Source organism: Onychostoma macrolepis, chromosome 05 (genome assembly GCF_012432095.1).
Source record: "Onychostoma macrolepis isolate SWU-2019 chromosome 05, ASM1243209v1, whole genome shotgun sequence".
NCBI lineage: Eukaryota > Metazoa > Chordata > Actinopteri > Cypriniformes > Cyprinidae > Onychostoma > Onychostoma macrolepis.
The window spans coordinates 33,026,896-33,043,242 of record NC_081159.1 but is presented as its reverse complement, the minus strand read 5'-3'; the positions used below and the strand labels follow the sequence as shown (position 1 = coordinate 33,043,242).

The 16,347-nt window shown below is 34.6% G+C and overlaps 1 protein-coding gene across 1 annotated transcript in view; it reads left to right on the top strand.

Annotated features, from left to right (window-relative positions):
* The window catches only part of rps6ka4 (ribosomal protein S6 kinase, polypeptide 4), a 28,738-nt gene continuing 12,391 nt past the window's right edge, over positions 1-16,347 (top strand). The window contains exons 1-12 of the mRNA XM_058775969.1: positions 1-911; positions 1,735-1,806; positions 2,406-2,473; positions 3,485-3,635; positions 5,874-5,989; positions 6,406-6,513; positions 6,633-6,713; positions 7,998-8,101; positions 9,131-9,281; positions 14,759-14,920; positions 15,457-15,582; positions 15,694-15,827. Coding sequence (XP_058631952.1) covers positions 824-911; positions 1,735-1,806; positions 2,406-2,473; positions 3,485-3,635; positions 5,874-5,989; positions 6,406-6,513; positions 6,633-6,713; positions 7,998-8,101; positions 9,131-9,281; positions 14,759-14,920; positions 15,457-15,582; positions 15,694-15,827 — 1,361 coding nt within the window. The 5' untranslated portion in view covers positions 1-823. The remainder of the gene's footprint in view (positions 912-1,734; positions 1,807-2,405; positions 2,474-3,484; positions 3,636-5,873; positions 5,990-6,405; positions 6,514-6,632; positions 6,714-7,997; positions 8,102-9,130; positions 9,282-14,758; positions 14,921-15,456; positions 15,583-15,693; positions 15,828-16,347) is intronic.

Below are 16,347 nucleotides of genomic sequence, written 5' to 3'. Positions count from 1 at the left end.
TTGGTTCGCGGTTCGAACAGCACTAAGTTACTTCGGCTTCCGTAGCTGAAATGATCCTTACTACACTTTCTTCCAGGCATTAATCGTTCAATTCATTTCATTTCCTTTCCAAAACAAACGCATGTTTTATCGCGAGTCAGGCATAACTAACGTTACACCCGGAAGGAAGGAGCAAAGGACTAAAATACGCCCGTTCAGCTTTAGTGAATCCGCTGCTAGGGACATTTTTAACGTGATCTGTCATGGTTGATAGTTAGCACGTACGCTATCAGTGTATAGCTCGTTAGCAGAGCTAATACCGCTTTATTTGAAGTGTGTTTTTTGGCAATACAGCGGTAACGAGATAAGCGCAAATGTGAACAGTCGCACTTGATGGACTGCGATCTTCACTGCAGTTGCGGACGACCTCACGACAGTTGTGTCGAAGTTGGAAATACGGAAATAACAGCCATTTATGGCCCACTTTATAATCAATTAGCTGTAATTCAAGTGTTAAAATACCGTATATCGTCGCCTTGTTTTGAAAGGTAATAAAGTAACGTTATATGGCTGTGCGCGCGCCTATCTAAAGTGGAGATTAATATCTAGGTCGTGCGCGAAGATTAGTGTTCACAGCAGGATGTCAAAGGGATTTGTGAGCTGAGAGAATAACAAAAACAAAAACATGTCATTCTCCCTGTCATAACGTGCACAATTTCGCTTTATAAAAGAAATCCGTGTGTCGACATTTGCCGTAGATAATATAGATGTTTACGCATTGGAAAAGCAGGCTGTCAAAATCACTTTACGTTACTGATCAAGTAGTCTAGAAATCAGAAACATCATGTCAGGGGAAAGTAGTGGTAGTGGCGAGGACTCCGACCAAGAAACCCGCCGTAAAGTTTGCACTGTTAAACACGAGATCACTAATGGTAGGTGACTGAAAGATTTCACCTGGTGTGTTTTGATTTCTTTACAAAAGTGGTTGTACTGTATCTCGGTGATGCTCATGCCAAGGTATTTTGATGTGTATCATGGCATTTAATTCTGAGATTATTTACATTATTTTAATTAATTAATTTATTAGCTTATTACATTTGATCATTATACCATGATATTTAAATAGAATTTAAAGGTACTTCAAATAATGCTAGTGTTTAAACATTGTTTTATCATTGTGTTTATGTGCATTTCCAAAGAATCATTGTATGGTCAAAATTATGTAGTGTAATGGTGTGTTGTGAGTGTAATATTTCTCAAATCTGACTCTTTTTACCCTAAAGAACTGTTGTTATTTAAAAAAGAATTGGTATGGCATCAAATATCTTGGTATGGTATAATTACCATTTTCCTATTACTATTGCAATAATGTGGTGCTTTTGTTACATTTTCTGTCTGTGTTTTCTTTTGAGAAACTTTATCAGATTGCGTAAAACAAAACTGGTTATTTAGCTGCGAGTGACATCATATATCATTTTATCAGTATCAGTCAGATTATTTTTCCAGTTTTAAACCATTTTCTTTTTCTGTGCTAGGTTTCTAAATATTACATCGTTTCTTTTCTGATATCTCTAATGTTAGATGGAACTGGAAAATATATATTTGGTATTGCCCAAATATCTATATCATTGCATCTGCATGTACTGTGTACTATATCAAATGTATTTGATGTAGTAGTGTACTAATATGTGTGTGTGGATTTAAATGGCCGTGAGTGTGATTTGTTGTGTACATTCACTGTTTGTCCCTTCTCAGCAAACCTCACCGGATACACTGAGAAAGTTGGCATGGAGAACTTTGAACTTCTCAAAGTGCTTGGCACTGGAGGTGAGAGCACTGCGCTGAACTTACAAAAGTATTTCTGTTGCATGCTACAGTTTGTCTTTACTTGTTTATCCATCCCGTAAAGGTCATTGGCGATGTTTATACTTGCATGATTATGAAAGCAAGTAGTAGCTCTAGCACATTTTTCCTGTTGTTTGACATTGATGTTTAGAGGTAAACAAGTACACCTTATGAGATTACAATCCACAAGCTCTCTGAAAAATAGACTGTACACTTCTTTTCAGTCTTTCAGGGTAATAATCAGCTAGACTGCTAGAGACACCAGACCCCTAATCGGACCTAGTGTACGCCCAAACAGCTTGTGCATGTTTAATGTTGGCTTATTAACAACGTATAAATTACAAGAATCATTTAAGTAATAACTGTATACTTTTGTAGTTCATAATACATTTTCTTCTCCAGTATAATAAGCATATTATGCAATTGCAATTAAGATGTTCATATGCTGATTTGCATAATGTGTGGCTCTTTGGGGTGTTTAAAACATTGTTTAATTGGTTTAAGCATTGAAATTACTCATGCACCTTGGTTGAGTTGTCTCTTTAAATAACTACATCTCTGTTTTTCCCTCTCTTTATCAGCTTACGGCAAAGTGTTCCTGGTCAGAAAAATCAGCGGCCACGATAAAGGCAAACTCTATGCTATGAAGGTTTGCACCGTCTGTTATCACACTTTAAATTTTGCTTGTCCTTCAGTTAGTAAAAACTAACAAAAATATGCACTTAACACTAGAACCACCATGGGGTAAATTTTACCCGTGGCTGTTTTTCAAATGTACATCACAGATTTTCAACAAAACGTTCAAGTCTCCTAGTAATTGACTTATACTAAAATTATGTAATTTACAATCCAATGTTGTTAAAAATTATTTAGATAAAACCAGATCAAAAAACTGAGCATTTATACCTATAAGCGCCACACGGGGCAAATTTAACCGCTATATAATGCATGTATTTTCACGCTGTCATTTTCTTGCTGCTTATGTTTTAACATTGTACATTTCTAGGCAATGCCTTTCACTCACAGATTTAGCGGTTATCAGTTTCATAAATAAAGTCTTTCATAAATAAATGAATTATTATTGCTCATTATTCTCTATTGACTATTTTTGTAATTTAAATAACATGGGTTATCCTAATATATTGATTAATGACATTGTATTATAATATTACACCACCCAAATATTTACTACCTTCTACTTTTCGTTGTCAGTGGAGGTTTTTTTTTTTTTTTTTAGCTTACTGACCACTGGATTAGTGTAGGCTGCATTAAAAAGTCTTGAACGTAAAACAACAGGTAAAAATATAGTTGACAACTAGACATAATCATTTCATGACTCTAGACACTTCTTTGTGAAGACAGTGGCATAATACAGTGAAATAATATGTTCTTTAGCCAAATAAAAACAGTTGCCATGTGTGTGGGTAAAATTTACCCGCTGGCGCTTTTAGGTATACAGCAACCTCTGGCGGTTCTAGTGTTAAAGGTGTATGCTTAATATGAAGAACTGAGCACTTTTTAAAACACAATTTGACACTGTGCTGTGGTTCTTCAAATAGAAATCTTCAATATCTACTATTGGGCTGAAAAAATCTAAACAAAAGTGACAAGAACAGTTTTTTTTTTCAATTTTGTATCTTTTCCATTTCTTTCCCTGTAGGTTCTGAAGAAAGCAGCCATTGTTCAGAAGGCAAAGACTGCTGAGCACACTAGAACAGAGCGGCAGGTACTGGAACACATCCGCCAGTCACCCTTTCTGGTCACCCTCCATTACGCCTTTCAGACGCAAACCAAACTGCATCTCATACTAGGTAAGCAGCACATGATACAGATTTCATCCTGATTCACTTGTGCATGCTGTTTTATGGATGGTATTTGTAGCATAGTTGTGTTTCAAGTAGGGCTGGGTGGTTCAATTACATGTGTCATCCAGCAGCAGTGTTAATTTTGACAACAAATTTTAATTTAGTTTTAGTCATAGTCTTTGGACTAAAATGCCATTTAGTTCTAGCCATATTTTAGTCATCTGAACTGTTGTAGTCTTAGTCTAGTTTTAGTCAACTAAATATCATAAGACTGTAGTCGACTAAATTTACAGTAGATTTAGTTGATTAAAATCGAATGGGTTTAGTTACAGCGTAATGCATTTATTAAGCATTTCTCTAAAATTTCCAAACTCATATGTTCTCTGAGAAAACATCTATTAACCCATTAATATGAATGATATTAAGGTTTGAATATGCAATACAGACACACATTTAATTCCTGTGACACATAACATGTCTTTGTCTCAAAATTAAAGGTGCCATAGAATGGAAAACTGTATTTACTTTGGCATAGTTGAATAATAAAAGTTCTGTACATGGAAATGACATACCGTGCGCTTCAAACATTGTTTCCTCCTCCTTATGTAAATCTCGTGAATAAAAAAGACCACTGAAAAATAGGCGAATCAGAACATAACACTGACTGTGACGTAACAGTCGGGATCACTAATAGTTACGCCCCCACCATTTGCATATACCCACCCATGTTCTAGGCCAGCCGCCAGCAGAACTATCAGAAGTTCTGCAGGTATTGTGAAGAAACAAGTGAGGACAACAGCGAAAATGGCAGATCATGGAAATAAATGTTATGTTCCAGCCTGTGCAGGGGATGTGAAGTGTAGGGATGGGTTGGTGTCTGTATTCAGAAAGGCACGGAAAGCAAATAACGCGTTCTAATAAAATAACGCGAGCCACTAAAGGGACATGGTCAGCTCCCTTGCTAGCTGTAGCCTGTTACATTGCAGTGCATAAGATTTCACCACATAAACAGAGTAAGGAGAGATGACTGAGGATGATGGTGAATGATTTACAGATCCTGAGCACCACTGACAAGCATCTGATCTTGTAAAATGTGTGGTAAGTACTGCCGCTCCATAGTATAAACAGAGCACGTGTGATAGTGAATCTCGAAAGTGAAAGTAAAAAGCGATCGTGCATTTGAAAGCAGTTTCCGTGCCCAGCATAATAATAATAATAATCAGCGGCTCCCTGATGCCCGCATTTTATATGGAGTATAAAAAAATGAAATATGTATTTTCCATGTTTTTCTTTCCTGTGAGCTACTTAAATGAGCTGCACTGTGAAACAGCCAATCAGAGCAGAGCTCAACATTGAGCCGCACTGTGAAACAGCCAATCAGAGCAGAGCTCAACATTGCTATTCATGACCCTTCCAAATAAGCCAATAACAGACCATTTCATTCTGGGGGGAAATCCTAGGGTTGTAAATGCACATGTAAAACCGTTCTGGAGAATTTTTGCCCTTACCTATGCCACATACCTTCTATGTAGATATCAGAGAACAATTTAAAATATTGTATCAATGCATTCTATGGCACCTTTAAATAAAACCACTTCTCATAAACAAACAAGAATATGGTCCTCTTTTCAATGAAATAAAAATGGTTATATAATATGCATTCTTTATAACAACTTGCATACAACTTCATTCTTTCAAGCAGACATATTTATTTATATTTATTAAAGGGTTAGTTTACCCAAAAATGAAAATTAGCTGGTTATTTACTCGCCCTCAAGGCATCCTAGGTGTATATGACTTTCTTCTTTCAGACGAATCCAATCGGGATAAAAAAATTGTCCTGGCTCTTCCAAGAAAATATAAAAATAGAAGCGTAAATATTCAAAAATTCGAAATATTAATAAACGTAATAGTATATAAATGATACTAAAATAACAAGCTGCAAGACTTATAATTCATTTGTTATGAATCATATAAAATGAGTCTGTTCCAAATAAAAAGAAAAATATATCAAATGGTAATGCCTATGGCATTACTATATAATTGGGTAAAATATGTTTTTTGAGTTTATCGAAATGAACTAAGTTGTGGTATTTACCATTACTGTGATGTAAACTGTCTTATACACCATGATGAAAAGAAACTGGTCATGCCACCCACCTGTAGTTATTTAGCTCTAGCTATTTGACTTTTAGTAAATTGGTGTTTTTGGAAAATGTTGTGAGTGTGTGTTTGTTTCGGAAGACTATGTGAGTGGAGGAGAGATGTTTACTCACCTGTATCAGAGAGATCATTTCTCAGAGGATGAGGTGAGGATCTACGTGGGAGAAATTATCCTGGCCCTGGAGCATCTGCACAAGGTACTAACATCTACTGGAGTATCTGCTGCCAACACTTTCATTGATAAGCACTTACACGCTTATGCATATGTAAGTTAGTGGATTTAAATTCACTTATACAATTAATGAAATATGCTGAAAACCGTACAATTTTAAAATGATTTAATTTAATATTTTTATGCCTAAATTATTTGTAAATTAAATGCAAGCAGGAAAATAACTCATTTATAATTACAGTTTGGGAGAAATGTAATTTTAGAATTATCAATAATATTTTATTATCCAAACTTTATAGTAATTTTTTTTACTAAACTGAGTTTAACGGTTAGGTTCAAGCTGCTGAATCTATAAAAAGAGATCATGATGAGATTTATGGTTTAAATTAAGATATAAATATTATCAGTTTTACTGTATTTTATTTGATCTTGTGTTTTCAGCTTGGCATTGTGTACCGGGACATTAAGCTGGAGAACATCTTATTAGACAGCGATGGTCATGTGGTTCTGACAGACTTTGGGCTGAGTAAGGAGTTTCTAGAAGAGGAGGTGAGAAAATAAAAACTAACGAATAATAACTGTAGTTTGGATTTCTATATTTTTTCCATTGTATCCATGTTGTAATCCAGAGTGCAGTTCTCATGCTGCTATGTTTTGTTCACGCGTAGAAAGAGAGGACTTACTCATTCTGTGGCACTATAGAGTACATGGCACCAGAGATTATCAGAGGGAAAGCTGGCCATGGCAAGGTGAGAGGAGAGAAAATTAGTTGTCAAATCTCACAAAATAATTTTTTGTGTCATATTAAAATATCTATAATGTATTCATCTTTTTTTGAGTTTGTATTTATCATTATTTACAAACATGATTCTCATTATTGTAATTACCTACAAATGTCTTAATGTCTTACCTACGCATATTTTACTTTCATACATGTGAAGCTGTGATCGGTTGCATAATTTTTTTTTCCCCACAGTTTTTTACCTTAGAGTGATGGCTTTTTTTTATTGCATTACAGTAATTAGAAATTTTTTATCATATTGCAAAATATACATACATTTGATTTTCATCAAAAATATGACCCAGGCATGTTTTTAATCCTATTTGGGTGTTAATCGTTTCCCATGAGGGTGTTTGTAGAAATAAATTAGCATGGCACCTGTAACTTTTAATCAATAAATGTAATGCCGTGACACACCTCAGTGATTAAAACATTCAGATGACATGTTATTCATGTTGGAGGAGCAAACTTATTTAAGTTTATAATAGAAAATAATATCCTGTTTATGATTTGATTATTGAAATATCCTTTTAAAAAAAATATGAAAATTAGCGGTATAGTTTAATAGTTTAGGTTGGTTTTGTGTCTTGCATTTTTTTTCTCAAAATGATGGTTGTCATTTAAAAAAAAGTGCAAATTACCGGAAATAAGTTAATTCAAATTCTTAGAAGGTACATGTTGGACATGGCTATCTGTTTGACTTGTAAAATGATTAGTTGTCCAAGCCTACATTATATAAATTTATATAATTAATATTTTAAAACTATAATGCACCCTATAATGATGGCCCTTTTCAAAAGCTTGTTCTCTTTTTTTCATTTTATTTTTAACAGCTCCCACTCACTGTCGTGGAGCAGTGATGTAATATTATTCTCATTAAGTTTTCAGTATTTCAGTAATAAAAGAATCTGTATTTAAATCGCATGCGTATTATCACAAAGCACATTAGTTACCATAGTGGCAAAAAGGATTTATAAAACAGATTTTAGATTGAGTCAAAACCAGCAGGTAATTTGACTGGGAATTTTTATGCTGGTGGTGGAAGACAAACACCAACATTTTGGATTTGAATGGCAATATAAACACCGTCTGGCCATTGTAAATGTTGAAATTACCATACGCCCCCATGAGAAACAATTACTGTCTGAATAGGTCTGTTGACAGGATTTTGAGATTCACCAAATTCTGATTAATGAGTGATAAAGCATGACATGTATGATAGTGGTTATAATTCGTTCCTTCCTGTCTGTAGGCAGTGGACTGGTGGAGTTTGGGGATTCTTATGTTTGAGCTGTTGACGGGAGCGTCTCCGTTCACTCTGGAGGGAGAAAGAAATTCCCAGAGTGAGGTGTCCAAGTGAGTCTCGTCTGCACATGGGCAAACCTCCATGACTGTAATGATTTTCTCCACACGTTCAGATCAGAGTATGTGAGCGGAGCGTGGAGTGGAGCGGTGTAATTTTGAATTGAGGGAGGAACAAATTTTTTAAAAGTCGGAGCGTCGTGGATTTCACTCGCTCCAAGAACGCTCCACTACCGCTCAATCACGAGTACAATTCATGCCAACGGCCCGTAATATAACTGCATATTTAGCAAGAATTCACATGGTAAACATATTTAGCTAGCTTGATAGAGAAGGATCACTCAAATCAGAAAGAATGTGAAGGTTATGAGCAGTGGACATGAGTGGGAAGTTATAGTTCTCAAGGAATTTGTTTGTTCCTTCTAGATACTGAATATTTTCGGGTGAGAGCATGATTTAAACTGATACAACACATTCACGCGCAATCGCTTTCTCAATAATGCATTCAAACAAATGTAATCTTACAGTGCTACTTCATCTGTAAGCTGTCTGATTTTGAATGAGAAGAAATCTAAGAAATGCATCGATCCGCAGGTAAAATAACTGACGAAAACGTACTGTTATTTTAATCACAAAACAAATCGTGCACTGCAAAAAGCACAAATTATACCTTTTAATGCTGACAACCATGTTATTAACTTGGCATGTGGTAGGAAAAAGTTTGCACACTTGTGCTCCAATAAGCCACTTGTAACTCTCCTGTAATTTAATTTTTTCTTTTAATATACTCTATGAACAGAACTGTGATATTTCAAACGTACTGAAATACTTGAGATGCGGAGCGGTGTTTCTGATATCAGTGAGTGCGGAGTGGAGCGGGAAATGGTGAACCTGGAGCGGAGTGATTATTAAATGCTCGGAGCATGGAGGGGAAATTGTTGCCGCTCCACTCCACTCACATACTCTGGGCCAGATTCATAGTGAACTCCCACAGTGTTTAAACTTTCAGTGATAACAACTGTTGTTATGACTGCATCAGATAAGTTATTTCCTAGAATTAAGTGAACTTTCTGTCTCTGACAGGCGCATCCTGCGCTGTGAGCCTCCACTCCCCTCGATCATTGGCCCCTTGGCTCAGGATCTCCTGCGAAAGTTACTGGTGAAGGACCCTCATAAAAGACTGGGCTCTGGTCCCAGAGGAGCCGAGGAGATTAAGTCTCATCCTTTCTTCAAGGTTCTCTCTTCATTCCATCTGCTTTCTTTTTGCTTTTCAGCTGTTTTTATTCCTCACACCTCTGTGTTTAATGTTGTTGTAATTATTGTAGTGATGTAGAAAGTGTGTTGACTGAAAATGGATTTTCAGTTTCGAACAAAACAGGGCCCAAATGTTTGGTTCATTTAGTTTTGTCTTAGCCACGGCATATTAACTTGTGGGAATGTGATTTGTCGTGGCCACGAGATCATTTTGTCCAGGTAACAACATCCTTATGTCGTAGATATCCAAGATCCTCAAGATCCAATGTTGAGGGAACGAGTCTACTTCCATTTCTCATAGCCACGACTTCTTAGGTTGAAGGAACAACATATTTTTCTCGTGGCCATGTGTTTAATGCCTAAACAAACCTATGACCATAGCAACCTGGGATTATCAGTGATGGATAAAACATTTTTATCCATCCCACAGTCTTGTAAATCCTTTGACTGACCGTGTCGTCTTATTTAATAGCCTATTTGTATATTATTATTATTATTATTATGATATAACTAATATAATAATATTATAATATTCTTATAATAATAGTAATAATAATAATAATAATAATATTAACTGGTTAGGGCTATATTTTTATATTTATTGTTCTATATGCTTATTTCTAGGGCTGCCCCCTAATAAGCGACTAACTGTTAGTTGATGAGAAGAGGCTTGGTTGACCAAAATTTTATTAGTCGCTTAGTCGCAGATTTAAAAAAAAAAAAATCGACATGCGAAGTCATGCAATCCGTGATGGACAGATCATTAATGGCTGGTCTTTGTGGTAATACAGTACATCGGGCAGGACATCCCAACGCTCACCTATCATTCCATCAACCTCAAATATGGCTTATCATCTGAAATATTTTAGTAGAGGCAACTTTACATACCTGCTTAACCCAGAAAATGTGCGCTATTCAAGTGTCTGTACGGATTGTGGAAGCTGAATTAGTGCAATCACTGCATGACCAATGGAGGCACCGGTGCGGTCACCTGCTCTTAAAATACTCCCTCATTTTTGCTCATACAGATAAGAGAGTCCTAATACAAAAAGAGTCAAAAGTTTATTTGTGTGCGCTCACAATAACAACAAAATATTGCTTTTTTGTAAAATAATGAAAGCAAACAGGATGCACTTTCTGCACTTTATCGCTCTGAAGTATAAAGTGTAGCAAATGCAGGAAGTCACAAAGTCACTTGTCTTTTTAATAAATAAATAAGGCCAGACAACAGCCTATGATGCTGAATTAATTAAATACCTATAGTCAAATACAAATTAAATAAGTTGGTATAACAACTAAATAATGCATTCAATATTTTGAAATGTTAAGATTTAATTTAATAAATACATTGTTTAAGTTTTATCCAACATAGACTTGCTGCTGTAGTTTTGTTAGTCTGAATTTAGTCTGAATCACTTAATGCACAGCTCTATTTTGACATCGGCTCGTCAGATGATTCATTCCGTTGCCACTGTTAATTTATAACAATGACTCGCGGCATGATTTAACGGATTCACTCGCGTAAATTTAACATTCGCGTTTGTCATTCCTGAAATGGTATATGTGGAAGTTTGGTCCTCTTAGACAAACAAAACTTTTCTCCAAATTGTGAATGGATTATATAGAGAAACCGAGCAAAGGGCGCTCCCCTTACGGCAAAGTACAGTTGACCGGAAATGACTGAGCTGGCTTATCTAAAACCAGGAAGTAATCGTGCATATGGTCATACATTTGCAGTGATGATATCAGTGACTTGCCGCCACCTGCTGGAGGATTTAGTTTAATTTTTAGTGTATAATTTCAGTTATTTAAATAATTTAATATTTCTGTATTCAAAATTTTATATTTAAAACATTAATCTCCACATGAATTTATGAATTGAATTTCACTCATACCACCTCTGAGCCTCATTAAACGTCTGAAAATGTACCTACAAGCCACTTTTGTGTTCTTCCGTGCCACCTCTGTAGTACAAATACATTTTTTTAATAATACTAATTTCATATGATTGGTAACTTCTTATTATATTGTTTTAAATAGAAATTTTCAAAAGCTTATAAACATAAATTTTGAATTTGACATAGATGAAAATGATGCCATTACAAAGGTAAAAAGAAAATACCCCTGTAAGTCATTTTAAGGAGTCAAATGTCACCTAAATTTTTTAAATTAGGAGGACAAGCACTCCTAAAAAGAAAAGTAAGCATAGAGCCCTGTGTAACAGTATATTAGATAGGTGCATGAGGTCTTAAAGAGACAGCAGCCTAAATAAACCTGCTGCTGTCTCTCATTATACAGTGAAGACTATCCAGTGTTATTTTACAGTTGAATAGATTATAGTTAGACCTAACTGAAAAAATTAAAGTACTGTTAATTTAATTTGTATCTTGTTTTTGTTTGATCTATTGATTGTCATTAATTTATTTGTTCTTATTTTATTATTTACTGTTTACTTGTCTTTTTTAGTTAAAATAAATTAAATTCTGAGTGCACGTGATACTTGGGTGGGAAGGGGACGTGTTCCATGGGAAATAGTCCAGCCACCACAGCTGGAAAAAATCCTAGAGGAAGCACTGCAAACATTTAATAAAATTTAATGAGAAAAATGCATTTACGAAGGTAAAAAGAAAGTCCCCCTGTAAATCACTTTGAGTCAAATGTCACCTCTTATTAGGAAGGCAAATTTTTGATCAGAATTTTTTATTATTATTGATTAGAAGGTGCTCCTAAATTTTTTTTTAAATTAGGAGGACAAGCGCTCCTAATTACAAGAAGAAAAAACTGCTGTTAAACTGGGTGTGTGACAGGTATGGCTGTGGAATGGGGTTTGGCCGAGGAAAAATTTTCAATCAAAATAATTTTTTTTTGCTTTAACCCCTGAGAACAAATATTCTCAGATTATGTAACCCATATGAAACCTGCATACAGGCACATCCACTACTGCGGAGATGATGAGTCAGTGTCGCCAACTTCATCTCTTAAGCAGGAAACACAGAAAACACTAGTTTCTCAATAAATTATTAAAATGTTAATGCAGCCTCCTTACTGTTTTTCCTGACACATTCATAATCATTACTTCTGCCGGTGCGCTGTGGAGAGCTTTATGTGTGTGCTTGAGCGCTTATTAGGCTATGTAGACAATTATGTAGACAAAGGCTCATTATTATTATTATTTAAATGGTTTAATAATAAACGTGCGATTAGGCAACTAATGCTTAAAAGGAACGACAGTCAAACAGAAAAATCTTTAGCTGAGGGCAGCCCTACTTATTTCCCCTTTTAGGCTAATTTGTTTAGTGCTTTACCCAATTAACGTTCTATATAATTATGCTAGTATTATTAATATGCTACCATTTATTTTGCGAATACTGTAAACACCTGACAGTTATGCAAATAAAGTTTTGAGTTTATGGTTGTATTAACTCCCGTATGTGAAAATAAATGAGCGCGTTGTGTTTTCATTTACAAATGAAACCACACAAATGATTCATTCCTCAATTAAACACTATAATATTTATAATTAAAATCTAATAATTAGCCAAAATAAAATAAAATGTTCATTTCAACCTTTAAACCTTTTGCACTTCCAGTAAAAAATTATGTAAGTCATATAGCATAATCAAAGCTTTATTTGTGTGTCGGCATTTACAGTAGGTTGTTATTTACAAATCTATTCAGAGAGGATAGAGATGGAAATGAAAGGAAAGAAAAATAAATCAAATATGTAATGAATATAAAAATATAACTAATAATAATAATAAGCAGATATTACGGAAAAATAGGATCGGTTAATGGACTTACAAGACTGTGGGATGGATAATTTATTAAAAACAATTTTTTGTAGGCCTATTTTATGTCATGTACTTTATGTAACATTTATTCACGATAAACTTCATTCGAAAGCTGTCTACATCGTGCACAAAAGTCTGGTAGCCTAGGCCTATGGTTAACATAATTTAATAATGCAGTGTCAATAATTTCTATAATAATGAATAATTATTGTAATAATTAATAATTTCTTAATTCAAAATAAAATATGAATAAATCCATCTCTCATAATCCCAGATAACTATGGTTACGCAGGTTTGTTTAGGCATTAAACTCGTATGGATATCATTCCCTCCACATTGGATCTCGAGGCCACGACTTCACATCTTGTGGCCACGACATATTATCACGAGTAGAAACATTTATATTATGACAAAGTTACTGCTATGTACAACTTATTGGTTTCCATTTCGGCTGAATGAAATCTTTAATTTAAGTTTCTGTATTTTGGTTAAAAATGAATTTTGGTGCATCACTGCTCTTAATCATTTCTTCATCCTTATCTCGTCTTTTCTGTTTCTCTCTAGTGGTTGTGTTTCAACCCATTTTACTTCCTGTGATGTGGATTTTTTATTTATTTTTTTAATGTAGGACAGGCTTGATTTTATTCATTGAGAACTGATTAGATTGTGAATAATAGCTTTTTTATATGACAAACGAGGGCTTGGTGATGTCTGAAAGGAAAAGTAATTTCAGAGATGGAGCAAGTTATTGAATTTCAATTAATTATAATAGGATAAACATTAATAGATAAAAGATCAGCTTAAAGGGGTAATTTTTTTTTACACTTATTTGTAAAAAAAAAAAAAAAAAACAGCTAAAATTTAGTTTTACATGGCTTATTTCTTGTCCATTTTTTCACAAATGAAAAAATGAATAGCTATATGCATTTATGGTTTTCAGATTTTAGGCAATATAATTTCTGTTGCTCCATCCTTCAAAAAAGCATTTTTATAAAGACTGTAATAATTGATGCTGTTTAAAGTCTACATTAAATAAAATTTTTAATAATTTCTTAATGCAGATTAATTTCTGGATTTATGAATTTATTTAATTAATGAATATGGGTAAATTAAGTCCTGTCCTCATTCAGTAATCTGTTTCTCTTGGAAATGTGTCACAATACATTAGTAAAGTAGGTCGCATCACCCACTTCTTAAAGACTGAAGGAACCCTAGATCTTGGTTAATGCTGTATGTGTTAATTAATGAAAAGAAAATCACAGATCTTCATAACAATTTTTGAAGCTTAGCTTCAGTAAATGCTTTTCCTTCCAAAACTGAGAAAGTTAGTGTGTTTTCAATGTACATAAAACATTTTTATTTTGAGGTGTAATAAAATGTTAGTTTCTCTTAAATGACAAATTTAAGCCCAAAGTGATTTTTAGTTTCACAAACAAAAGCGTCTGAATATTTAGTATTCATTCTGAACTGCATGTCTGTTGTTTCATCATTTAAAAGCCTAACAATCTTCTTTATATAAAATGTTTAATCTGAAAAATTTTGAATCTTAAAAACAAACAATCAAATCAAATGACACTTGATACTTGATCTAATACAATGACAAGTGTTTTAAGTGTCCGCATACTTTTTGAGATTGTCACACCTCTCATCTGATTGATCTTTTCAGGGTTTAAACTGGTCCGACTTGGCTGAGAAAAAGGTTCAGAGTCCATTCCGACCAGAACTACGTAATGAGTTGGATGTGGGTAACTTTGCGGAGGAGTTTACAGGAATGGAGCCGGTCTATTCTCCTGCCAGCACACCACCTAGTACAGACCGTCTGTTTCAGGTACTCGCACATGCATACAGTACATTACTTCCCATTTCCTGCCACAGCCCTCCATTATTAAAGGGTTACTCCACCCCAAAATGAAAATTTTGTCATTAATCACTTTACCCCCATGTCGTTCCAAACACAGATGCAGTACAGCTTTGTAACTTAATACCCAAACACCCCGGTCATGTCACAAACACACGCACACTTTATTGTAACACCCTTCTTTGTCATGTATACCCTGTTCCATGATGTTTTTACACATTCCTGCTGGAAAATAGAGTTTAAACCAACCTTAGCTGGTCAAAACAGACCAGTCTAACCAGCTAAACACCAGCCTAACCAGTCTGGAAGACCAGCTAGACCAGCTTAAAGAAATAATTGACTTATATTCATATAATTTCAAATTTTCATGGAGCAATTTTATTTTTTTTTGAGAATAGAATATTCTTTCAGACTAGCTAAGACCAGTCAACAGACAAGTTTTTTCAGAAGGGATTTTAGATTTTACTCTGTATCTCTGTAGTGATTGTGTCCTCTCTTGCTCTCAGGGCTACTCTTTTGTGGCTCCTTCTATCTTGTTCAATAAGAATGTGGTGATGGCGGATGTTCTGGATGCTCATGTGAATGTTGACAGGCCTGGTTCTGCTACAGTTCAGCGCAGTGCTATGCTAAAGGTACACAGCGCCTCAAAAAATTTAAAAAATAAAAAATTTAAGAGAATTTTGAAATTCATTGTTAAGCTTGTAAAAAAGGTTAAACAGCATTGTTTCTTCTGTCTTTTTCAGGACTCCCAGTTCTTTCACCACTATGAGCTGTGCCTGCAGGGGGCTCCACTGGGCGAGGGTAGTTTTTCTGTCTGCAGGAAGTGCAGACACAGGCAGAGTGGCCAGGAGTACGCTGTAAAAATCATCAGCAGAAGGTAGAGACGTTAAACCAGATTTGTTCATTGCTAAACCACATTTATGTCATTGCTTGAGTCACTATTTGAGGTTTCCACTAATGAATTAAGATATGAGTTGAGCATTAAAAGAAAAAAAAAAAAAAAACAATAACATGATATTCTCAAAATAGATGCACCCCTTTTTAGTGGAAAAATCATGGAAGGCCACAAATACATTTTTTGTCAAATAAATTGATCAAGAATGAATAATTTCTTTTTCTCAGCATGATTTAAAAAAACTAAAAAGTGCCTTTTTCTCATTTTATTTGAATATTAGTGAATATTAGTGTTTGCTCTAAATTCTGAATTATTTAGACTGTTTTTGGAGAATTACAGTGTCCCTTAAATAGTGTTTGCTTCGCTGTTATTCAGCAACAGCACAAGAGAGAAATAAATGTATAAGTTTGAGCTATGAGATTGCATTCCAGTTTTAATATAATGAGAGACTGGGATGCTATGAAGTAATAAATCAACAATAAATTCATTATTGTCCTAAGTG